Here is a 26,777-nt window from a genome sequence, read left to right on the forward strand (position 1 = left end):
GTCTACAAGGGGTCTGGTCAAGGACCCCCAAACTGATGAGTGAGAGATTAAATAGGGACCCCTACATACTATACTGTATATGTTATATGTTAAACTTGTGCTAGTCCAGGCTAGCCTTCTCAGTTATTATCAGATGTCACAAAAATATTATTTCATTTGTGTCCCTGATGATTACTATCCATAAACTAAGACAGGCTGGCATCCAGACCAGTTGTTACTAGTGTGGGTGTAGGATTTTAGATATATTTACTCTATTATTAGAAATATGAACAAATGTTACAACAAATCTTTGTGGGGGTGGTCCTCTTCTACGCAGAATGTCATGTTGCATCGTCACGTTTCTTCCATAGCAGACAAAGCAACAAGCCAAGAGAGACTCTTTTCTTTTCTTGTTTTTTTTTTTTTTTACTTTGAATGGGTGGCCACTCTACGGTCCCCTGCATGCTTGGAAAGGGCGGCGTGAGGGAGGAATATTTAGTTAGCTGCCATCTAAATCCTACCCACTGGCCCTCTAAGATATAAATGACTGGTTAGCATTAAAAACAAAACTTCCATTAAACAGTACATCGTGGCAGCATGTGCACCTGCTTCATCATAGCTTGACTTCGTCCACAAACTAAATATTTGCCAGTTTTTCTTTTAGCCTAGTTTAGACAACGGTCTGGAGCTCATGAGAAGGAAAAACTGAAATAACTGAACAAACAATGAGCATTTGGGGCTAAAACACACAGCATACTTATGATTGAGGTTGTGTGTCAGTGCTGGATTTGAAGTCACTGATCACTGATGTTTTGAATTAGGTTTTAAATAAAAATCGGTCTGTGAAGTTCTGTCACACCCCATACTTTTGAAAGTCAGTTAATAAGCGTTGAAAACGTTCTACTTTCGCCCTTTTCTCCATTTGATGTTTTTTTAAATTTCATTCCTGTTTGTCAGATGGAAAATGTTGCCACTTTCTGTGGCACCAGGGTCTTAATTAAATGAATTAATCAGCTAAAATACCTGATTTCAAACCTTTATTGTTCCTTTGACCTTGGGATGAGTGCGCTGAAATTTAGAGACACCTGCAAAAGAACCCGTGCTGTCACGGTGCGTTGTGGTTTCAACCTCACTGTGGTTTCATCAGCTTAGACTGTGAGTTGGATTATTAATGTGGATGGAAGGGAATGCAGCACAGACCAGCAGGATTAGGAGAGGGGATTAGCCAGGAGCCTGTGGAGTTATCTGCCCATCTCTGTCTGTCTCCATTTCCACCACGCCCTTCCCACATCCCTATCTGCTCATCTTAAAACGAACCATCTCTCCTATAGCTGTCAACGGCTGCCTTTGTAGGAAGATGAAGTTAAGACAGACAGGCAGCACACCAGAGATCTGGTGTAAAAGAAGGATTAATTGCAGAACGTAGGCTGAATGTGGGATCGAATTAGTTGCATTCAGAGCCAGGGGCTTGATGTTTGACACCATGAAAGATCTGAGGTTATTAACTGCACCCTGATCCTATTAGCTGTGGATAGAAATCATATAAATATGACCAGTCACTCAAAACATATTACGTTATTACGTCAAGTTTATGTTGTTTTTTTCTTGTGTGTGTTTTTAATACTTATTTGTATTTTTTTTATCAGGGGGAGAGACTGAGCCATGCAGTGGGCTGTGCCTTTGCTGCCTGTCTGGAGAGAAAGCAGCGCAGGGAGAAGGAGTGCGGCGTGACAGCTTCCTTTGACGCCAGTCGCACCTCATTTGTGCGTGAGGGCTCCTTCCGCGCCAACTCTTCCTGCAGCCAGCACGTCAGCATCAACGAGCGGGATGATAAGCTGCAGGATAAGAAGAAAGGTAGGAGAGCTACGGAACATAAAGACCACTTGTGAATTATGAAATGTTAAATGGCGCACACATGTGGACAAACACACTCCCTGAAGGCACATTCAGTCTACCGCATGTGTAGCTTCTGACCGTCGTTAACCATTCTTCACGCAGACCAACCCTCTGCTATCCCAGCCCTCCCACCTGGCACGGCCTCCCCACCCGAGGGTGCAGCGTCCCCCATGGAGCGGCCAGAGCCGGGCGGGCCTCATGCTATCCCCCGCCGCCACGCGCCCATTGAGCAGCTGGTGCGTCAAGGCTCGTTCCGGGGATTTCCAGCCCTCAGCCAGAAGAACTCTCCCTTCAAGAGGCAGCTGTCGCTCCGCCTCAACGACCTGCCATCCACACTGCAACGCAAGACGGACTTCGAGACCAAGAACCCTGGTGCGTTGATACATTTTTGAATTTTTTTTCTTTCAGATGTTGGCAAATGAAGACACCTGTTGACCTTACTGACCTCAGTGACTTCTGTCCCTCGCTTTGAATCTGTGGTTGAACAAACAAAAATGGTGTCTAGGCCTGAAGACACTCATTTATAAACAGTGGTTATAGGAGGTGAGGCCCCAATAGAAAACGTATATGTGCAATCCCAAACTAGCAAAAACCTGTCAAAGGGTAGCTCAGAGTCTTAAGGGGGTTTATAGTTGTCATCGCAAAGTAAAAGGTAGCCATTTTTCTACGGGCGCCAAAAAAATTACGTGGTTTGCCATCTCCTTATAACAGGAAAGATTAAGAAGCATCAGAAAAGCAGATACATTTAATGTGCAACTAGATCAAGCTTCATGTAACATATGAACATGATACCAACAAGTAATACTTATAATGAGTGCCTAAAGGACAGAGGCAGTTAGTAGATTGTAAAACAAGGTATAAAGTTCATTCATAATAAAAGGGCATCTTCTGAAGTAGGTGTGGGTGTTAATATGACTGCCCCTATTTTATTAAGCTGCACCATTTAAAATTATTTTTGCACATTTAATGGAGAGTAAATTTGTGCCACTCAGCTCAGAAACATTTTGACCTACTGCATAAAACAAAAAACTGAACTGAGACACAGACTGGAACTGTTTAGTCCTTCATGATTATTCACTCGGCAGGTATCTGATACAAAATAATAATAACGGCTAAATGAACTTGATGATGATGCTAACAGCCAATGTTAGGCCACATTAACAATAACTTCATTTGAACTGGTCCTGTCTCTTGCCTTTAACGAAATGCCTCTCACGTACAGGGAAATCATGCAAAGAGGAATAAAAGCGTGGTGCAGATTCTAAAAGAAGAAGTCGAGGAACATTACCACCGCCTTCATACACAAACACAACCTATACGTGGTGATTCTGTATTCCACTTCAGTCATGGCTGTTTGTTTGTCAGAGCGTTATTACATTTTCCATTTGGCTTCAGCATGGCATCGCTGACCCCTATCTGACGGGGTCAGAGTAATCATATTACCAAATGAACCTTCAGTGCAGCTCGAATGCATTTACATTCTCGTTGTTTGTACAAAAAAATGTTTAATTCTGATGCTTGTCTTCCTCCGGAGGCAAGATTGAAATGGGGTATGTGAGGCACTGTTATTATTGCTATTAGTGACAGCGCGTCAATTAATAATACCTGACTGACAGGTTGACGTGTACAGTACGCACACACACATAAAATAAAAACACACACACACACTCACAGGCACACCTAATCTGTGTGGTGCCACTGGATGCGATGCTCAGTGGATGATTATAGTCATTAAGAGAGATGACTGGAATACTAAACCACAACATTCAACCAGCCAGCCGCACTTTATCCCTCCTTGACTTCTTGCTGGTTTCTTTTTTTCACAGTGATGGTTAGTGTATATATCTGGTGAAGGTAGAACTGATTAAGTCTGGATTCTGTGTATGTGTGCTCTCTCTTCCTCTCTTTCCCTAGCTCACTCTAAATGCTAACAACCAATTCCGCTGCCACCCTCCTCCCTTGTGACTCCCCGAACAATGCGCATATTGATTTGTGCGGTCAATCAGCTGTCCTAGTTAGCCTTCAGCCAGTCTTCTACCTGCCCTTAAACTTACTTCTGCGCTGGGGAAAACACCCACGCATGCCCACAATATACAGCCACGTGAAGGGCTTAGAGTGCCTCTGAACTCCCTGGGACATCGACAAGAGGATCCCGGGGTCAGCCTGTGCAGAAGAAAGCACAGAGAAGTCTTTAATGGGAGACGTTACACATGCCTCCGGTGCCCTCTGCTCCCTTCAGCATAATTCAAGGCCTGTGGCCATACAATGCACACAGTCGAGAGAGATATACATGCATTAGAGCAGGTTTTTGAATGGCACAGCGGTACAGTTTGCTCCACAATGGGCCCATCTGTGGTAAACATGCATTCACTGGCTCCACTTTCATCCCGCTCCTCTGTACATTTATCCATATGCATGAGCAGGTTACAATACTTCCCCACAGCGTGAAAGAAGGTCAATGGAAGATGAGGAAGTGGAGGAGAGGAAGTAACAAATCTTGTGTCTCTGAGGCCTCAGAGGTTGGGAAGGGAGGGACCAGAAGACAATGAGCAGGGAATTGGATATTGCCTCTATTTATATCTGCAGTCCGTGCAGGAAAGGTTTTAGAGCTGTATTGCGAACCAGCGTCAGACGGTAGCTTCATCCCTCGTTTGTCAGATCAGTTACAGTTGGTTTGAAAACATGGTTGAAATTCATGTTTGTCTGAATTGTCCCAGTACACAAGACAAAACAGACTATGCATAACACAACCTCCTTATTTTCAGCGAGTGTATACTCATTAGCACAATGCCTCGTTTGTCATGGGGTTTTTGATGCTTTTTAGGTCAATGGAGGCCTGTATGAAAGAATTCATCTGCTCCAGTTTTGTTGCTTTTTGATGCTTGCTGGGTTTATTATACAATTTAATATTTTTTTCTATCTCTCTGTTTGTTTATCCTTTTCCATTCTTTGGCTCTTTCCCCACATCCCCTCTGCATACTCATTTCTCCCTCTTACCAGAGATGGACATGGGATTGCCAGACGAAGGAGACAGTAGTATTAATGCCCTGTGTTGCCAGATCAACACCTCCTTCACCAAGCCATCGGAAGAGCTCTTCTCCAACCCCTCTATGTCTGCAAATGGCCCACCGAGCTGCACTGTGCCTCCTATTTTGCCTCCACCACCCGCACCAATGCAGGGTAAGAAAGACCAGATGAACAATATGCATTTTTGTCCCTTTCACACACCAAATTTCACACACCACACAGTCATTGCAAGTCCTAAAACTTTTACTTTCTCTTTTCTAGCCACGTCCTCCTGGGTGCAGCCGGAACCTGCACTCCACTCTCCCCCTGCGGTTTCCGTGGCGATGCAGATGCAGATGCAGAGCGGTCACAAGCGAACTCCCTCCGAGGCCGAAAGATGGCTAGAAGAGGTCTCTAAAGCTGTCAAGGCCCAACAGACCCCTCCCCCAGGACCCACCATCCCCACCATCCCTGGACCGCCCTCCATGTCCAGTCATCAGATGTCCAGTCAGGCAGCCATGTCAGCTCCTCCTGTATCCACTGTTCCCATGTCCCTTGGCACCATGGCCAAACCTCTTATCTCAGGCCCCTGTGCTCTTGCAGGTCAGCCTCCAATGCCCCTCGCACCCATGTCGATATCATCTGTCCCTCTAATACCAGGTCCCCCAGTGTCAGGACCTCCCATGTCTCTTCCATCCATGTCCATCCCTACTATGTCAGGTCCGAGCATGTCCGGGGCGCCTATGATCCAAGCCTCCCTCCCTGGACCCCCAGGCTCCCTCCCCAGCTCCATGCAGCCATTCCCCTTGGCGTTCGATGCCACTCCAGCCCCAGTGGGAATGTTCCCCAGTCAGCCAGTCCAACCTGCATTTGTGCCCATGCAGACCTACATGCCAGGTCTGGCAAGCAGTATGACCTATCCCACCGCCAGCGTGCCTGTGGTGGGCATCACACCGTCGCAAATGGTGGCCAACGTCTTCTGCACTGCGACGGGCCCACCAGGTGGGGGCAGTGCTTTGGGCTCCGCCGGAGGGGGATCCAAAGTGGCTGCGATCGGAACAGTCGGTCAACACCATTCCTATACGGGAGCGTCTGGAGTCGTTGGCCACACCGGAGGATTTTCAACACCTCCGTTCTCTTCCACCCCACCATTATCAACAGCAATTAATGGTATCCCGCCGCATGGCAGCGCTTCAATGGCTCTCCAAAACGGGACCTCCAGCAGTGGAGGTAATGGTGGCAGTAGCAGCTGGCCGCCGGAGGGCAGCCAGCTAACGGCTCCAGTGGTCAGTGATTCTCAAGATGACGACCGTTTTGAGGCCAAGTGGGCAGCACTGGAGACAAAAGCACCTCAGCAGCCGGGGAACAAGGCGCCAGCCGCTGCAGCAAACCCATTCTCCAACAATCTGCAAAAGACTTTTGAGATTGAGCTCTAAGTCAGACTTGGCCTCCCAAAGCTGTAGCACTAGTCCTGGAGTTAAAGCCTGAGAAAGCCAGGCACTAATTCCAGCATCTTTGCTTAGAATGAGATGCAGGTCCCTAAAGTTAGCCCAGCATCCGGCCCTCGGCAGCCTAGCAATTTGCTAAAAGCTCTCACTGGAGTCAGTACTCTAATGATCTTAATTGCTTTCTTTACTCATCCATGTGGGAAAGAGAAGAATTTAGCAGCTTGCTGGGCTGCATTTGGAGGATCAGGTGACTTGATGGACTCGAACCTTCCACTCCACCCGCTTCCTGCTTCTCGTCCCTGCTCTCACTTCTTCACTCTGGCTTTACTTTACCTGCTGCAGGTCCCTGGATGTACTGCACGTGCCCCCTCTGAGAACATTGCAGGAAGGGACACACTTCAGTGGTTTCTTTCTTTAAAGGGGGACTCTGCTCGGATGCATTCCAACCCCAATGAGATGCTTTTTGCTTGATTTTTGCTGGGGACTATAGCAGATTCTGTTATATCACATGATGTGCAGAGAAGCAGGGAAGCGATTTGTGATGAACGGACCGATGCTGATCTTAGCCAAGCACGACAGAAGTTTGGATACCTGAAAGGACAAGCCAATGATGTGAGCCTCAACCCTACCAACCCAAAAAAAAGACTTACTGACCAATAGTAGAGATTTATGGCCAAAATTAATTTTATTTATTGTATTTTATTTTTTATTTTAACAAGTTACGTGTACTTAAAAATCACAGTTTTAAAGCAGTGTTTCAGGAGCATGTTGGACTTTATTATTTTTTTAATCCCCTATATTTATTTTTGTTGAATCGTAAAAAGTAGGGAAACTGCATCTAGCAGACAGGTAACAGGTGTGACTGAGCAGTTGTAGAGACAAGACTGAATCATGTAACAGGAACCAAATAGCCAGGGCTAACAGTACAGCTGTGTAATGTGACATGGGTGACAAGTGTATATAGCGGCATGTTTCTTCCACCCGTTAGCCCTCACATACAGTTATCTATGCTCCGCTGCCACTGAGGCCAGTTCAGTGGCTTCTCTTCGACTGTGTAGCTCCGTTTCTGTTGCTTATGCCTGGCTTCCAAGGCACTGGGACATGAAAAATCACTTCAGGATATCTAGCACATAGACACTCTGGACAACAGAGCACAACAGTCCTTTGGACTTCATCTTCACCAAACCCAAGGAACTTTAACAACTCAGTGGAAATAAAATAATAAAAAAAAAAACTCTACAACACTGTGCAACTGGTTAAAAAAATAATGCACTACATTCCGACACTCATAAATCCTTTTATGCGATCAAACACAGGGTATAGTCTCATCACACACAGTGTGAGTGTGCGTTCACCTCTACTGTGCTACTGTAACGTTTGCAGCAGTCACGGCCACGAGAGGTGAAAGGACAAGAGGAACGTGAGCAGACGTAGATTCAGACACGGGGAGTAAAAGAACCGAGAGCAGCGAAGGATTTTTCTGATGTTAAATGTAACAGAGAAAACAGTGTAAGAGTAGAAAGTTAGATTGCTAGAAGAGCTGATAGAGGAAGGAAAAGCTGTATGTGAGAGACTGAAGGAGAGAACGGAGCTATATCTTTACAGAACGAGACGGAGGAAGTCTGAAGGAAGGAAGGAAGATTAGATAAGATGTGAGAAAACGAGAAAGATTGTGTGAAAATACAGAGAACAAAGACTTCATTCATCACGTAGCACTGTCTTGTTCTCCTAAGGCTGTGCTGCTTTCATTTCAGCGTCACATTCCTCAACTCTTAAAACCTCAAAAACAACCCCTCGGATCATACTTAAAAAAAAGACGTTGCTTATTATATAATTGCAATTTTTTTTCCTGATGACGTGCAACTTAGTTAAAACTCCAATACAGTCAACAAAGCTTTCTGTGTTTTGACTTATGAATCATGTAAGTTTGTGTCTTCTCAAAAGGGACACTTTCCAAAAGCTCGAGCAGATTGTTCTTTACTGAAGGGCTTTATCACGCATTCTTTCTGTATGTTATATAAGTAGCAGTCTGACCAGAGATGCTCCTGTTACCGTTCCTTGGAAATTGAATTGTATGGATATGGACGGCCCCTGATTAGATTTCCTGTTCATTAACTCCCCACAGTTTAATTCGCTTGCAGAGCTGCTTCCTGTGGCAGTGATTCCCTCTGGTAGACTGACTTTTCGGAGGACCTAAATTTATGACCCACCTCTGACCCTCCCAGGGGTTAAGTCCAAACTTCTCTCTCTATCTTCCTTTTTTCCACAAAGCAGGGCCGATTCACTCATGAAATTGATGCTTTTATTTCTGTGGAAATATATATTTTAGCCCTCGACTCTCGTTTGCACGCCCTCCAAATTCTAAATGTAGGTTAATTGTGTTCCGCGTTAAAGCAAACTAAATGACCTCATAAACTTGATTGTAAAACCATAGTTTAGTGATGGTAACAAAGCAAACCAGTGGAGTTTATTTTTAATCTTTATTTACAGAATTTTTGTATTTAAACCAACATATTTGTATTGTAATTACATTGTACAAAAGATAAATAAAGTAATATAATATTACATCTGCTCATGTTTTGTACCTGCTGTTTTAACTCTTTTTTTTTCAGTTTATTTCCATTTAGACATACCTTCATTCTTGTTTTTAATTTGTGCATCCTAGGATCAACAGGCATGTGCCATCTGACTCTTTACTTTTTATCTTTGTTTTGATGTTCTAAAACAATGTGAAAAACTAGTGCCTTTTCATTAGTGAGTCACAAGCGAGTTAAACGCCTTATTCATTTTCCTGAACACACTGGAACACAACAGAGAGATGAAACACCACCCTTTCCAGTGGACAACATAGACCTTACAGTGGGAAAGAATATGGACAGAAAATAAATTCCTAATTCCTATTTTACAAATTAATATATATATATATATATATATATTTGTTATTATTTATTATATATTTTATTTATTTGTCCAATAATCTCACAATTTTGTCAGAGTATCTTGTGGGAAAAAAAGTTATGAAAAGGTCAGTTACATAACTTCTGTTTGTATACATAGTCTCATAATTAGTCTAGTATAGCCTTACTTTTTTTTTTATCACTTTCACACATCAGTAGTTCATGGATTAGTTTAACTGGATATAAATGTATTTGTCTCCCTCCACTGACATCATACATGTTTTTTTTCCCCCCAATACAAGGTCACAGGATGTTGACAGGAGGGGCAGCAGCTTTGCCTCTGTGAAAACCTGTAGCTGAAAAACCTTGAAGCTAACTGTAGTAGTTAGACATACTGGGCGTTTTGCTTGTTTTGTCAGTGAGAACATCACTACTAGTCTCTGTATTTATGACACTGTATGGAGATTTTTATCACAGTGTTGCATATGGTTTGGAAACTTGTATTTGTAAGTGTAAAAATAACAAGGGAAATCCACTGCACCTGGGCTAGAAAAAGTTAGGGTCGTTGTGCTACATAAGCTACAAGATAACAAATCTTCACTGTGTTGACATCTTTAATGGACTCATATGAAAGAGGCATCAAACTTCACGAGGCGTGATACCTCTTTCTCATCTCATCTCATCTCATCTCATCTTCTTCTACTGCTTAATTGCTGGACCTTATCCCAGCTGTCATCAGGTGAGAGGTGGGGTACACCCTGGACAGGTCGCCAGTCTATCGAAGGGCTAATACAAAGACAAACAGCCATTCACACTCACACTCACACCTAGGGTCAATTTAGAGTCACCAGTCAGCCTAATGAGCTTGTCCCTGGAGGTGGGAGGAAACCGGAGTACCTGGAGAAAACCCACGCAGACACACGGAGAACATGCAAACTCCACCCTGGGCTGGGACCCGGACCTTCTCGCTGGGAGGCATCAGTGCTAGTGACATCTCTTTCATATGTGTCATATGCATCAATTGTTTGGGGCCCTGTGGACAAAAAGACACAGAAAGACAGATGGTTACCTTTTGGTATATTTTGCAGTGACAACAATAAACCCCTAACATCTATACAGTGCCTTCTATCTACCTTATGGCAGATTCTGCTAGTTTGCAGTAAGTGTACTTTGAACCTTGGGTCCTTCCTGCACACTACTCTTCTAACTCCAGCAAGAAACTAAAGAAGTAAGTTCTCAACAAACCTTGTTTCGACCTTGTTTTTTGCTCTTTACTGTCAGCTTCGTTAGAGCCACATAGACCAGCAGTACTCCAAAGAAGGGAAGAAACGTCCGTGGCTGCTGACAGGTTGAAATATTTGACATCTCATAACCAGAGCCACCTCTATCCTCCCCCTTTTTGTACCTCATCTCTTTCCTCTCTGACTGAACTCCTTGCTCCTGGATGTGCTGCTGTCTAATCAGCGCCGTCATCCAGTCAGCTGGAGCTGAGTGGTGCTGCTGCTGCAGCTCAGGTCACTAATGGAACCAGACAAGGCCTCTTTTCTTCTTAAGAGCCGTGAGAAACGGAGTGAGTGTGCGCGCACACGCACACACACACACACATACACACACACAGACCTCTTGAGCAGTGGTAGCAGTATTTCTCTCTTGGCCATTGTACTCTGATTTGAGAGCAGAGAGTGTGTTCTGCAGTCGAGTGAACATCTGTGGAAATGCATAGTGTGAAAATCCCCATTGGTAAATTACTACGTAGCCTTCACTCCTAAAAATAAAAAGTCAATGTGAAGGAAGTCTTAATCAATTACAATCATTATGTGCTTTAAGTCTCTTTTGATCTGTTTTGCTGCTTATAGCTATAGCTGTAGTTGTGCATGACATGTAGATTTATTATTACATTGTCTAAACTGAACCCTTTTCTTGTCTTTATTACTTCCTAATTAATTGCACCAGGCTTTGTAACATCTTAAAAGAATGTAGAATTGAAATGAAAATAATAATAAATCATAAATAAACCGTAATAATGAAAGGACCTTTGAATAATAAGGCTGGGAATATCCTATATTTTCACAGAATCTGCTCTGTGTTCAGGTCTCTGGGCCAAACGTTAAAATTTTTCTAATAAAAGCCACTGTCACAAGACGTGTCCTTTACAAATTAGTCCTACTGCATCCTCCTATTTCTGCTCTGTGTGTTGCGCTGCACAACAGAGTTGCTTAAAACAGCCTACACGGGACACTGGAAATGCTCGGTTGCCATAGTGATACAGTACAAGACTGTTTAATTTACACATGAAAAGTGCTGAAATCTGCAAAAAAAAAAAAAAAAAAAAAATTGCTTCCATTATATTACAGAGCCAGAAGACATGATAGCAGCTGAAAATACAATATCCCCCTAATGGGCTCTCGAGGCAGGTGGGACAAATGATGTGTGGACTTGTTTTTATTAAGTTTTTGGGCCAAACATTTCAGGGAATACTGATGCCGTAGGGCCCTTTTGAACGGCTCTAAAAACTTTTCAAGGGTTTGAACCTGTTAAGATAAAAGAGTATGTGATCATACAAGGAAACTGGTGTCATTGTTGTGCAGTGTGACCCACGGGAACTGCTAAAAGACAGACTGAGACGTTTGAGTGTGTGTGTGGAAAATATTGTTAGTGTCCTGTAGTGGTTTCAGAGCTTTCACTGGAGGTTTTTGAAATGAAGGTCGTTGCGTCTTTCAACTCTTTGCATCACCTTGTGTGTGCGTGTGTATAATGCAACAAAGATGGAAAGGAAGGATGCGGTGTATGTGTGTGTGTGTGTGTGTGTGTGTGTGTGTGTGTGTGTGTGATACCAGCGTTGGCTGTAATGGTGTTTGTGTAATGGACTGTGGCTACATTGTCAGATCAGCACTGGATAATGCACCTATGCTACATGGACACACACACACACAAGCACTCATCTATCTTTCTTATCACTGATTCATCGCACAAAAACATACAGGCACACAGACACACTATGCATTGCACAGATAAAAGCCCTTAGAGAGAGATCTTCTGATATTTTATGCAATTACAGAAACACATCACGAGTCCTCTCAGTCAAAGGCTCTTATTCTGAATCACACATTAACAAACCGATCCAGCACTGCTAATTGCCATGGATATAGTGTCGGCAACGTGACCTCACAGTCCTTGAAGCTAGAAGGAAGTAATTACATTGATTAATTGCATGTGTTTGCCATTGATTGGTGCAGCAGCTTGCCTATTGTTTAGCACACAGCTGGTTCCAGCAGCGTGATACGGGCGGGGATGTAGATGTTGAGGATAATGCTTGAACCAAGTAAAGCAGTGATCCATTTTAATGTGTGTTTACTGAGCAGATTGGCTGCGATAAGAGTCCATGAAGAGCTTGAAAGCGCCGCGTGCATGCATGTAGCAATGCGCACACGTCAAGGAACACTAACTTTAGCCCTCGGGGTTCGAGTCAACCTCAAGTGCGAAGGCAAGGGCACACAACCAGTGTATAATAACCAATATATACCCTATACACACACACACAATCAGATCTTCATTTACACACAAGCACATTCAACGCTAAAAAAGGTGAATTTTATGACATTTACTGTGCATTGCTGAATATTTTTATCCAAATTGTGGGGGGAAGAAACTGCCCCTACACACACACACACACACACACACACACATAAAGAGAGGCAGCCTCTACCACCCCCTGCCAGCAGCTGTCACTCAGCTCTGGGTGCCAGAGAGTAGCAGAGCCGGTCTGCTCTCACCCATCGGTTTGCTTTCCCCAAATCATACGAGCAGTGATGCAAATCGTCTATTTACTATGCCGCTGAATCAGAGGGGATTCTCCTGTATGCTGCCTTGTAGCTAATAGGCCTAAGGGAGAGGGAGATTACAAATCTCAAGTCCGTCTCCTCAGTGCTTAGTCACAGGCTCGATCGCTGTTTTGCATCACACAAATGAGAGATTGTCAGTAATATGAGCCGGTCGTTCGATATTTTTTTTTATGCCTTTTATGGATGTGCACAGCGGAAAGATGCAGGAAATGCAGGACAGGGAGTGGGTCAACTAACGACCCAGCTGGTCGGAAGTCAAACCCTGTTCATGGACCTAAAAGGCAGACCTATGCACCCTGACCACCATCCCCGTAAATCATCTAATATTTATGTCTTCCTTTTAAATGACATCTCTATTATCACACTATAGGTGGGGTCTGATTACACTGCAACACAACACAGCTCAACTCTTATGTAATTGCATAAATCTGTTTATGATGATGATGATGGTGATAAAGCATTGCTAATAACCGAACCGTTACACATGTGCAATAATGTACTGATCATGTGACTCTATGCTCCTGTGGATTTCTATAGCAGCTATACTGTACACATCCAAGCTCCACTAATTTTGCTCATGAAGGGTGGGGGTGGTAGTGGTGGTGGTGGTGGGGGGGGGGGGGGCTGCTCTGAAAACATGAATAACTTACTGGCAGCAAAAATGCAAATTTCTGACTTCCAAATAGGACAGCTTCATAGTAAGATCCCCTGCTGGGGCCCACTCAGGACACTTAGCAGTAGGTGGTCTCATGTAAAATTTACTACAACGCAGCCTCACTATTTCTGTTCATTTAGCGCCCCCCTGTGTGCATGAAAGGCATCACAACACGGAGTCATTTACCCATTTTATGCCAGTAGAAGTAAGAGGGATACCAGCAGATGTCCAAGTCAGTAGTGGGGAGCTCTGGTTAGGTTTTAGTTCAGCTGCGCATGTGTGAAGGATTGCAGTAGAAGCAGCAACTTTTACAGAGCAGAAAATGATTTACAGTTTAACGTCAAATTGGCAAACACAGTTGACTCAAAATTAAATCCAAAATCCTAAATGCATGTAAACCCAGTAATTCTTACTCTTGTAAGTTCTTTCAGACATTTTGACATTTCGATGTTAGAGACAGAAAGGATTCTGTGTAAGAGCCAGAATTTAGAGTAGGAATTGAAAGCACCGTGTGCACATTTCTACTCAAGGAATGCTGACTTCAGCCCTCAGGGTCTGATACAATCTCAAGGGCCGAGACTGGGACACATAATTAATATGTAGTATGTATGCACAAGCGCATGCACACAAGAAAGGGAAATTAGGGAATTTTGTGTTATGGACAATGAGTGACAATACCACGACACTGAAGCAGCCGAATCTGAAGAACTGAGTCGATATGTATTTGACTGTTCTCATACTTTTCCCACTGTGTTGCCTCAGTCAATACTTCTTCTGTGAGAAGGGCCGATTAGCTTGAACCACAGGAAAGATGAACATCAGCAGCAATAATAAACGGCTCCTTACACTTAAACAGCAACTCAAAACCTGACAGATGTATTCTGCTGTGGCCTTTTTAAAAGCCTTACGTAGCCAAACACTATTCACAGCCCTTCACTTTATTTTCACAGATTGCAAACTGCATGTCTTTTCAATATGAGCGAAATCTGATGAGGCTTCTGGATTTTAGATTTTGGAACAGAAGAGTAGAAAAAAATATTTAAGAAAGGTAAATGAAATTTGCCTGACTTTTGGACCTGTCATTTATCCGGATGTTACTCAGACATGTAGCACTCACCTAGACCAGACCAGACCAGACCAGACCAGACCCCCCCACCCCATAGCAATAACACTCCTTGGTGGCAGCAGACATCCCCAGCAGGATGCAGCCTGACACAAACACAAAAACAGTTTAGGAACAACAAAAAACATGAAGAACAGCACAAGGTGTTGACCTCCCCTCAACTCACAGGACCCAAAGACCCGCACTAACAACATCCTGTTTTGAAGACTCATGTCCATCCTCTGATGAGTCACAGCTGTTTTGGGAGTCCTACACAATATTAGCCAGGTGGTCATACACCGATCAATATGACTGATCACCGTATGTGTCAACTATTCATCCATTATCCTCTTGTCCTCTAGAGGGTCACTGCGGGACTGGTCCCAGCTGTCACTGTCGAGAGGCAGGGTGCACCATGGACAGGTTGTCTCAGGGCTCACACCGATAGACGAACACTCACATCCACACCTAGGGCATATTTAAAATCTCTAATTAACCTAACCAGCACGTCCCCGTAATGTGTGACGAGGCCAGAGCACTGAGAGGACATGATGCAAACTCTACACTCCAGGCTCCAGCCCCTCTTGACCGTTTACAGTATTAGCAATAGGAATCATAATAATAATAATAGATAAAGAATGAAAAAAAATTAAAAAAAAAAACATCTGATATTTCCTTCATCAATAGTCACGTTGTTGGATCTCTTCTCTTAATGATGCATTTCTGTGACAATACCTGGCTCTGGGACGCTTCGGACAGTGAGCACATGACGCCGTGTGTGAGCTTCCACCTGTCTCAGTGGCAGGTCACAGCCTGACTCCAGGCCTCGGAGCGCGAACAGGAGGGGCCCGGTGGTTTTGTCATCACCGACTGGATGCGTCTTGTTCAACCTAGCGCTGCACGATGGGTTTTTCCACTGCGGTTTGGAGGAAAACTCAGCCATACCAGTGCAGACACACGAGACAAATTTATCAGGTGCACCAGAGACGCTCAAAACCACCCACCGGCACAGCGTTTCTGCTGGGCCGCAGCACAACACACGCTCCACTTCTACAAATACGGTTACACAACATGGAGAGCTGAAAGAGTGCGTGTTCTCACGGAGAGGATGATCCACAAATTCAAAGACGAGAACCAACAAAAGTAACTTTGTTCTCTGCATCTATTTTTACCGATTCATTCCACGATGATTCATTTGATTTGCAGCATGAAAGAAGACAGTAAAGTCTATTCCCAGATGCCCCTGTCCTCGTGTCTGGTGCCTCCACACTGACACAATGTGTAATTGGCTCTTGAAGGAAATGAGCACTGCTTAATGGATATTAGTCAGCGATGCATTAGTCTACTGGACACCAGGACCATGAACTTCCCATAACCTTCAACTGGAGATTGCACGGTAAGAGAAATTAACTGTAAATACTCTGCGTATTTACAGGGATACTCGTGTGATTTTGCACAGAAATGGCAGCGTTATGTCGATCGCCCGCCCTTTCAGGTGGCCAGAAGTGAACTCATTCCCTGGCGTTTCCTTTCTCCTCAGTTCGCCTTTTCACCTGGGGAGACTGCAGTCGGGTCTAGAAGGCGGCGGCAGAAAAGCAATAAAAAGAGAGCCGCGCTGCGCCACGAACCGCAGCGCGAGAAATGGATATGTGAAGAACGGCAGAGTGGAAAGCTTGGCAGAAAAAAAAAAAGAAACCTCTGGTGAACTTCAAAACAAACACGGGACAGGCTGCACACAGAAAACAAGCGCAGCTGATGACGGCAGAGCTACAGAGGCCACACAGCCAGTGGACGGAAACATAACGGTAGACTGGAAGTAGAAAAAATACAACCCAGAAAAGTTCTCTAGTGAAGTTTGTTTTGAGACAAAATAGCAACGTGTAGCACTAGGGACACTGATGTATAACTGTTGCTGGGACAGAATAAAGTGGCTAAGGCTAATGGATGAAACCAAGATAAACGGAAAGTTTCTCCTCCTCTCATTGGCCTGACCTTCATCATGCAGCAACACAATGTGTCCTAGTAGAGGGTGTTTTATCTGTTGAAAAAAGATACTGTAGCAAGAAAGCTCCCTCATAACCATCATCTACGGCTTTGAAGGAATTTCTGAAAAGAAAAATTACTTTTGTCAGTGGTTCGTAGACTAAATGTTGTTACAGCATCAGAGAATAAGCTACCAGATACTGACAATGACAATGCCGGCCATAGCTGAACAAAATAACTCATTTAAATGGCTCTCGGTATAAAATGGCAAAAGTATGTATGTGTGGATATAAACAGCGTGAAAAGCTTAATCCCAGTCTCATGTTAGGACTCTGACAGTTACACTACAGACAGCGGCATCACTGGAGATGCTCAGACCAAACCAACTAAAGCTTTACCTCATTATCTTCTGGGAGAGACCAATGAAAAAAAAGGGTTAACTGCACAATTTGTGTGGCAAAGGTGCAGGTAGAGCTACTAAATCACAAAGGCTCAATATAAGGGACCAAGAAACGAACGAAGCAGAGACTTAAAGAAAGAGGGAGAAGGAAACACACCAGCTCATCTGGGTAGTGTGAAGGTCAAACAGAAGTCTCACTGCTATTAGGAAACAAAACATGATCTTACGCCACTGAATACACTTTAGAGAAAACCTTGCAGTCCAGTCAGCACTGAGCGTTATCAGTACCAGTATCAGAAATAAATTCTGTGGAATATGCACACACACAGACAAAAGTGAGACTGGGTCATTCCAACAGCAGCTGGCTCACAAATGGTCGATACTAATGAAACGTTTTATAAAGGCTGGCAGAATTGCAGGCAAAATGATATTATCCTGAACAGAGTGAGAAAAATGTTTCCCCGGAAAAACAACAGAATTTTGAGGAAAACAGAAGAGCAGGCCTCGTCAAAGAGAGGAAGCTTTTTCTTCTGCTAAAAACATTTCAACAAGAGGAGATTTGGACGAAATGCAAATATCAACCTGTGTTTATAGTTATTTGACTTTTAAAAGCTTTGTTGGACTGTCTCACTGAGTTTCTATGCAGCGTGCTATATTGTAAAAGTACATTCCTGACACAAGTTATCAGTGTTTGAGTTAAAACTATTTGTTCACAGAGCAGTTAATGAGTAACAGTGATTTATTTCAGACACATGTGCTCGCTCAGTTCCATTCGAGAGAAAGAAAACCTCCGTAAAAGTGACTCTTTGTTTTTTATTTGATTTATTAATAAAATCAAGATTGTCAGTTGCTAGATTAGATTGAAAAAACCTTCATTAAAACGTAAGCAGTCATCTCTAAACAGGACAAACAGCACTGAAGCATCCAGTATGTTAGAGAGAACCTCGCCCTGTCTCCTTTCACAAATATGTTTGAATAATGTTTTTATTCTGCTTTATGTTTCCAAGTGCTTTAATAGAAGTGAAGCTCCAAACGTCAGCTTTCGGTGCTTTTATTATTTTAAGAGCTTCCTGAAGCTTCACTGGTTCAACGCTCAACTCAGAAAGTTAAAACCGCGTTAGTACACACAGGGACTTCCACACACTGGAATGTCTTAAAAGTGTTGAGCTACACATTTTACCCCCTATCCATTTCACCGTACTGCAGATGCGACCGGATCAAGGCCGTAAATTACACTGCTTTGTGATTAGGCACAAATAATGTCATTACTCAAAAAAAAAAGAAGAAAAAAAACACGTAAGGGGGTAACAGAAATGGGCGTCGAGATTCCCACGAAGGCACACGCTGCTGCAGCTTGTGTTTCCCTAACTCTCTTTTTCTGCCCTGAGTAACGCAGGAACACGTCAAGTTACATTTATGTGAAACGTGTTTTTTTATTTTCCTCTGTGCCTGGATCTGCAGGTGATATATCCAGAGGGAGGCTGTGAGGAGGATCAAAATAAAACTCTTCCAAAGGCCTTGCATATAGGTCACAAGCACCAGGACCGTGGCTTGATGAAGTCATTTTAAATCCGCTGCTCCCAGCGCATCCCTTTTACATGCTGTTTTCGTCCTCTTTAGCTTTGAGTGAGAACGGGCAGCCCCGCTGCATGGACGAGCAAACAGAAATCTGTGAACGAGGAAGACTACACACGAGTGCAATTAACTGTCCAAGAAGCTCCTATGATTAAAATTAAGGGGACGAGAAGGTTTGAATTTTTAAAAGCAGTCAGTTAGAAAAAAAAAAAAAAACGCCCAGCTTGCCAATTTGTCCAGTTAGTTTGAAAGCAGCCAGACTGTCCAAGCGGCTGAGATCGACGGTTGTTTTTCTGCCTCAGGAATGATGCTGATGATGATCGAGGAAGGACGATGAGAAGGAAAGCGCGTCCCAGTCAGTATCTGAGAAGCATTTCCACACACACACACAAAAAAAAAGCAGCGGTCCAGTTCTGCTGTTTAGAGATGTTAAGTCGACCCGTTCCTCGTCGTCTCGGAGCAGCGGTGCCAGGGTTCACAGTGTTTTTAAAGACTGGGAGCACTCTGAGAAGTTTTCCTGGCTGAAAAGGTCACAGGCTGTCCGTGCGGTCGTGGCAGCTGTCGCACACTCTGACCGGGTGGTCCCAGCCCCGAGAGGGCACGGGCTTGACGTGCGTGGAGCACGGGCCGCACACGCCCTGCCCGCACGCCCTGCAGTGGTGCTTGGACATGACTGCAGTGAAGGTTTTGGAGCACTGGTGGCACTGGGTGATGTTCTGGTCCGGCACCCAGTAGTCCGGTCGAGCCACGTCCTTCACAAAACCTGAGGGGAACAGACCCGACAGTCAGGACATTTACTGGAACATAAATACACAGTGGGAATAAAAAAAGGAGCAGAGGCTGCATGTTCAATACAGAATACAACGAAGGTAAGCGGTCACTACATGTCAGTATAATTATTCACACGGTTCTTTGCTCCTATTTTTTTTTTTAGGTTTTCATTTCATCTTTCTCTGTGTTTCACTGGTGACACTACACAGCTATTGTGCTTTGCCAAACATGCTGGAATACATCTGATGCAGACTTACAAATACAATATGTTTTAGTGTCGTCCGACCATGCGATGTGCAGCCAAAACCCATCAGGTTTTTTTTCTATCTCTGGCTACATCTGATCTCTAAGATTTGTGCCATTTTGTCAGATGCAGTTATCCATTTTTCAGTGCCAGTTCAGCTTAGTTTATTCAGTTACCGGCCAAAATCAGTTTTATAGAACCGGTGAAAAGAATCATCTTCAACTAACTGATTGGTCCGGTGCCAACTGATGCTGAGATGATGTGCGAAGCGGCTGCAGTGCGCTGACAGGACGTGTGCTGATGCTGCACTCACAGATGGGGTAGTCCACAGCTGTGGTGACCATGTCCAGCGTAGACTGGGCCACCTCCGTCACCCTGCGAGCGATCAGACCACGAGGCTCCACCTTACACACTGAAGAGAGGCGGTGTGAACACGCGTCAGAGAGAAAAATAAAGAAACACAAGTTAGAAATGCAGCGTTCTGTAGCTGTTCGTCCTCAAGCTTCGCTGACAGGCTGTACGTGTCTTACCCTCGCTGCTGCTGTCAGCTGGACCTCCCTGCCGGTAGCAGGCCTTGCACACCCTGACAGGACTGCTGCCCCAGCCCCTCTCGGGCACCGGCATCCTGTGGCTGGAGCACGGGTGGCAGAAGCCTTCGCCACAGGATCGACAGTGATGCTTCCTTTCCGCCTCCTCGAACAACTTTTGACACCCGTGACAGTTCTGAGAGACGGGAGGACATGATGATGCACAGAGAGTGGCTACTTCCGTGCTTCTATCAAGGATCATGACGAAGTATTTCAAAACGTCACAAGAGAAAAAAAATCCAATCCTACTTTGCCCTCACTGTGTGCATTAAAATATTTGCAGTTTTTTTTTCCTTTCTCTTGACAGCCTGAAACCTTATCACTACTAGTTAACATGAAAGAATAATTACAACTGGTCCCATTGGCAAAAAATCCTGAAGCTCACATCTTACATTCTTCTTCTTCAAGGTTTTCTTTTGGGTTCACAACCACTACTTCTTCTAGTCTCTTTATTACAGCCACACATAAGCCACAGCCTATAGCGCCACCTACCGACCACACTACACAGCCTAGTTCACATCTTCTTCTCCAATATTTAAATACAACACTGGACCAAAACTAGATTATTTTTGTCCAAAAACATAAGAAAAGCCATTAACTTTTGTGTGTCCCACTAGAGGGACAGTTATTAGAATAAATTCCAGTACTGGGATTCAGTAAGAGACAAGTAAATGAGCGTATTTATGATCCTGAGTTACAGATGATAACATTTAGTAATTTAAATGTTTTTCTTCTGAGGTTCAGTTCTTCACACTCACAGTGATCTCTGTGTTGGGTCTCCAGTACGGAGGTGCCACCTGGTCAGTCAACCAGGCAGCCACAGCTTTGGTGGGACCGGTGCTGTACTCTGTCACGGACTGAATCACGTAGTTCATCCCATCAAGGACCCTCTGAGCGGCGTTCTGGTGGTTGGTCAGGAAGGTGTCGGACTGAAAGAAGAGAAGGTGATAAAACTTCAAGGAAGTTGTGCAGTGAAGCGCGTCTGTCTTTGGGTTTATTTCTTTCTACCTACACATCGGAGGCAGTTCACATCTCTGAGTTATCAGAGACTAAAATACGCAAAAATGTTTCAATATTTTTAAAAAAATATAGAATTTGAAGCAGATCTTACAAAACATAAAGAGTCAGGATGAAGTACTCACCCCCTCCCAGACGTGCTTGACCTCAGATCTCACCACGCCGCTCTCAGGGTCCTGGTTTCCCACCCAGTACTGTCTGCTGCGGTAGATTACACCACAGCTAGCACACTCTAACACATATCTGACACGGAGAGAGACAGGAGAAGAGGAGAACCAGGAACCAGACAGTGACCATTAGATAACTGGCTGCTATAAGGAGAGAGGAGTGTGTGTGTGTGTGTAGGCGTGAGTATTAACCTACCCTGACCAGGCGTACTTGGCCAGACCAAACCATGGGTTATCAGTGGAAGCTGAGGTTTTGGGCACGACAATCACCTCTCTGCCTCCTTCATAGCACCTCTGCATGGAGAGGACACAGACAGTAATGTTACAATAATCACATAACAGGGCCTGAAATAAAAAAATAAGATCAGCTATAAAGATCCCGTCTCACCTTACAGATGAGGACCTTGTTGTTGTACTGGTGTGCATATTGGCACAGGCCATCTGCCATGTGGGGGACCCTGTCTCTCAGATGGTTCATTCCATTTTTACAGCGAATGCTAGAAGTTCAGACCAAGAAGACAGAGGTTAACAGTCTGTGATGGGGGCAGTAAAAATGTCCAAACTGTGTCCAGTCCACTAATAAAGAAAAGAATACTTTCAGAATGAGAGTTAGGAGTTCTCTCACTCACACGCCTCTCACATTTCCATTATTGGAATAAAAAGTGGGTCAGGGGTAGAGTAGGTTTCAGTTTTTTTTAACTTAAAGACGGAAAAGACATCAACTTTTATGTATCCCACTACAGAGACAGTTAAAGTCCACAGGAAGGACAACATTCACTTCATAAGAATAAACTCCAGCACTGGGATTCAGCGAGACATAAATAAATGAATCTGTTCGTGTTCCCAGACAGAGAAGCTGAATAAACTGGCTACAACGTATTAAAGGTAATCGAGGGTCAGACAACAACGGTTATGTCTCCATATCCTGAAGAGTGAATAAACTGTACTTCGATGGGAAAGCACACGCAGCTCTTTCTGGTTTGCAGTTCCATACTAAATATATAGGCATGATACAAACATCTTGCACATTTCAAACTTTTCTGTTCTGTAATCTGTATCTGTGAACTTTACATGACATAATCGTATTCATGTTTGGTCTGTAAAGTATTTGCAATGAGTTTAACTTTTAAGCAGCTCGAGTTAAATCTTTGATGTCTCAGGGAAGGTCTTCAGTTACATTTGGGATTTAGATGTGGACAAGGTCAAACTTCTGGGCTTTTTCCAAGCTACAGTGCAGACTGTATGGTATTGACTTACTTGCAGCTGAGGCAGACAGCGGAGCAGGTGAAGTACTCGTCGGGGAAGAAGGAGTACAGTGTCATCTTTTCGTCTGATAGTTCCCCACAGAAACGCTCACTCAGAGCCTGGACAACACACAAGGGAAAAGTGGACATTAAACCAGATTAAGAAAGGTTAACCGTGAGCCTAAACCAAATAGGTATGCTCTTACTTCATACTCCTAATAAAGCCGTCGGCCACTTACTTCCAGGGCGTGAAACACTATCCCAGGCTGACGGGGGGATCGTGTGTGAGTGTTCTTCACTTGCTGCCTGACGGCCTCCAGCAGCTTGCTGTAGTCAGTGGGAGGTGTGATGGTCTGGGTACCACATACTGCACCGAGCTGAAGGCCTCGGTCCCCAAACCGAGGTCGTGAAAGCGCTTCTGGAGGAGCGTGTCAGCATAGCCGGCCACCTTCGAATCTACAAGTAGAAGGAAAAAAATGAAATCACAGAAACCGTGAAATATACGTGCTGTTCATTTTACTTCTTCCACCTACCGTGACCCAGCAGTTGTGTGTGCGTTGTTTCCTGGAAGACGATGACGGCCGGGCCCAGAGAGGAGAGGGGCACGTCCAGACCGCACCGACTGGACAGGGCCCTCAGCTCCGGGGTGAAGTGCTTCAGGTAGGCGCCTGAGGCACTGCTCAGAAACTGGAACATGTCATTGTGGAGGCGCTCTGCACGTGTACGATAGACTACTATATCGGACACCGCCAGTACCTGGAAAAGAGAAGTGTGCATGTGTATAGAAATAAGACAGCGGTAGGCTCTTTGGTTTTTATCGAGGACATGCAGAAACACTAATTGGACAGTTAAGTGTCCAAGGCTTTGTTTAAGAGATCAGAGGTGGACGGAGAAGACAACAGAAACACTCATTATTCAGTTAATTACATAATACACCTTAACCCAAGTCTGCTACACACACTATTATACTAGAAAATCATATTTACATGGACATAGAGACCAGAAGTCTCAAATTAAAGTGTGCACACTTCATCTCTGGGGTGCTATTAAGTCATTAAGGATCTATAAATGAATTAACCGGGACTGCAGAGTAGTTATTTTAAGCTAGCACCAATGTAAAAAATCTCCCGGCCACTGAAATAGCACACCATTTGTCACCATATGAATTATTAGTTTACTTCAACTAAACCAACAAGCGACGACTATAATTACCTTCAGCAGCAGCCGCATTCTCTGGTTCTGATTCGCCGCGGCTCCCAAGAGGCCTTCTGTATCCAGGGCGACCAGGCTGAGGGAAGGGTTGTAAGCGGCCCACACTCCCACCGTACAGGAGCTGGGAGACTTGGAGGTGAAGAACACACTCTCGCCGCCAAATAGGATGTGGTTGAGTGTGTGGGACTTGCCGTCACCAGTGTTGCCAAAGATGGAGATGACCTTCACGCCCGCCACATCCGTACAGCCGAGGCTGTCCAAAAACTCGGACTCATCGCGGACCTGTGGGGAATAGGAGGGTGGGAGCACAAAGCAGAGAGACGTTTCTGTAGAGAACATGGGGAACTGGACCGCATTAACAGGACAGCACTGGTTTCACACACTAGAGCCTCAGCCCATCAAATAGTTATGCAGCTATAGTGCTAGGCTGTTTACTCTCCCAGCTTTCACATGACACTAGTGCACGTCTCTTTCTCTGTCTCTGGCCTGGAGCATCTGAGGCCCCAACTACCTGCCTCACAGGTCTCCATTCAAACCGAACACCTAATTTCCCACTATTTTTACTGTACTGCACGTTTGCATACAAAATCAGGCATAACATTATGACCACCTTCCTCATATTGTGTAGGTCTCCCTTGTGCCTTGTCAGAGGATGGACATGGGCCTTCTGAGGGTGTCCTGTGGTGTCTGGAAACAGGATGTTGTTAGTGGGGGCTTTTGGGCGCTATGGGTTAAGGGGGAGGGGCCTCTGTGGATCATCCCAGAGACACTAGATCAGTTTGGGATCTAGTGAATTTGGAGGCCAGGTCAACACGTTGTGCTGTTTTTCATGCTTTTTGAGATTTTGTTGTTTTTGTGTGTGTGTCTGTGTCAGGCTGCATCCTGCTGGGGGTGGCTGCTGCCATCAAGGAGTGTCATTGTTATGGGGTGGGGGTACCTGTCTGGTCTAGGTGGATGGTCCATGTCTAAGTAACATCCACATGAATGTCAGGTCCAAATGTTTCTCAGAAGAACCTTTGTCACAAGGTGGTCAATGTTATTGACTTAAACTGTCCCTGGTTTTAATGTTGTGGCTGCTCGTGTATGATCGTGTATATTTTTATTTCATGCGCACGTTGTATTTACAGTGTTTACACTAAGCACATTTCATTTGTTTGCTTGCTACTGCCAGGACTGATGTTTTGAGTCGTTTTTAAGCAGAAATGAAGAAAATTCAGGGAGGTGCAAAAACTTTGAAGCAGCACTGTATAGGTCCATACCATGTGATTTCCCAAATGTATGCACGAATATATCTGCGTGTGCCTGTTTCTCTTCTCCTCTCTTGTGTTCTGCCCCACTTCTTTCTTTCTTTTTTTGTCTCTCCAGCTGACTGGCCTCAAGCAGAAGGGTCCATCTATACCAGATGGTTCATATTGTCAGCGGGTGGATTTCAGTTGCCACTTGCCACCACTACGTTAGTGCTTTCTCAGAAAGTTTCAGGTTCGAGTTTTATAAAGCATCTTGGAGAAAATTGTGATCATTACTGGCTGTGAATAAAACTGTAAACTGAACGGATTTGATGAATCTGTGTGAACAACACAGTGTTAGATGAGGAGAAGACAAATTGAGGAAGTGTCTGTGCGTGTGTTGCCATGTTTGAGACTGTTCACATTTGGTCTATAAATGAACGTATTCATTGAAAGTGTGTCACTCAGCCTTAGCATCTGAAGACTACGGTGGTTGTTCTTACAGGCCCGGGGTAAGTCTAAAAGTTATTATTATCGCCTGCACTTTGAACAATCCGGGATGAGGGTGTCTCCCTGTGGTCAGCTGTGCTGCATGACTCACCAGGGACTTTTAGACTCAGAAAACTTTGTTTAAGCAAACAAGGCAAATACATTTGCAGTTTTCCCCAATAAGAAAGCCATTTGCTGATCTGCTGGTTGGATTGAGATTAAACGAGCCTCTGTGAACAACAACACACCTAGAAGCTACACATCCTGAACGCCCCAGGTGACTCTGGCCAATGCTACGTTAGCAAAAAAGCAAAAACAAAGAGTAAAAACCGTCACCAGCTTTCGGTGAAAATCATTAACCTCACTTTAGCTGGGCGCTGGGAAAGCTAACTGGGCTCACGCATCCGCACTGTAGGGATTAATTAGTGACAACACACAGACAATGGCCTTCATCAGAAAGAGTGCAGTAGCCTAGCGGCTAACTGTTAGCAGGCGGTTACGTACCTGCAGGTTTTCCTGCTCGTCCACCAACAGGAAGCTCCTCACACCGTCGGGACGTTTCTCTGGCTTCACTCGACTCAGCGATACACTCTCCATTTCTTTCAGCAGTATTTCGGACATCCTTGTTCAATCTCTCAAAACATGTTTGTGAGGGCTGAAGGGAAAACGAAACTTCAACATGACTCCTGCCTGCCAATCACAACAACAGCGCGTGTGCCACAGACGCTGGAGGAGGAGCCAAGGAGCACGCAGTGGTGACGCAGGACGCAACCTGTGTGCGTTTGCTCGGTACTTTTGCACCACCTCGTGGCCAAAACGTCGTATGGCATGAAACCTGCCTTTCAAGAAACTTCTTAAGGAATAAGGGAAATAATGGGGTACAGACAACGCGGGTTTACCTGTGTGTCAGTCTGTAATATAGTTTAGATAGTAATCCATATTATTAATGAATATCTACTTGAAATCAATCTCTATGTTCTACTACTTTAACATGAAAAAAAAATCTATATTTAGAATTTTCAGCAATAGCCTAGTAC

At 44.4% G+C, this 26,777-nt stretch overlaps 2 protein-coding genes across 5 annotated transcripts in view; one reads left to right on the top strand and one right to left on the bottom strand.

The window, feature by feature from the left end:
- The window catches only part of numbl (NUMB like endocytic adaptor protein), a 55,598-nt gene extending 46,704 nt beyond the window's left edge, over positions 1 to 8,894 (top strand). For 3 of the 4 annotated variants that reach the window (XM_047593854.1, XM_047593853.1, XM_047593851.1), the window contains exons 6-9: positions 1,626 to 1,833; positions 1,978 to 2,247; positions 4,876 to 5,055; positions 5,164 to 8,894. In XM_047593854.1, the coding sequence (XP_047449810.1) occupies positions 1,626 to 1,833; positions 1,978 to 2,247; positions 4,876 to 5,055; positions 5,164 to 6,317 (1,812 nt within the window). In that variant the 3' untranslated portion in view covers positions 6,318 to 8,894. The remainder of the gene's footprint in view (positions 1 to 1,625; positions 1,834 to 1,977; positions 2,248 to 4,875; positions 5,056 to 5,163) is intronic. The other variant, XM_047593852.1, reaches the window with a different exon arrangement.
- A 9,109-nt stretch (positions 8,895 to 18,003) lies between these two features.
- On the bottom strand, positions 18,004 to 26,460 carry si:ch211-11n16.2 (zinc finger FYVE domain-containing protein 1). Its single transcript, XM_047595138.1, is given in 13 exon segments — positions 18,004 to 19,546; positions 20,112 to 20,210; positions 20,329 to 20,521; positions 21,144 to 21,314; positions 21,528 to 21,645; positions 21,766 to 21,863; positions 21,958 to 22,066; positions 22,827 to 22,933; positions 23,053 to 23,177; positions 23,180 to 23,269; positions 23,347 to 23,569; positions 24,026 to 24,307; positions 26,245 to 26,460. Coding segments are annotated over 13 exon segments (1,965 nt in total). The 5' UTR covers positions 26,362 to 26,460; the 3' UTR covers positions 18,004 to 19,313.
- Positions 26,461 to 26,777: the final 317 nt, after the last annotated feature.

The sequence above is a fragment of the Mugil cephalus genome, chromosome 9, assembly GCF_022458985.1.
Source record: "Mugil cephalus isolate CIBA_MC_2020 chromosome 9, CIBA_Mcephalus_1.1, whole genome shotgun sequence".
Taxonomy (NCBI): domain Eukaryota; kingdom Metazoa; phylum Chordata; class Actinopteri; order Mugiliformes; family Mugilidae; genus Mugil; species Mugil cephalus.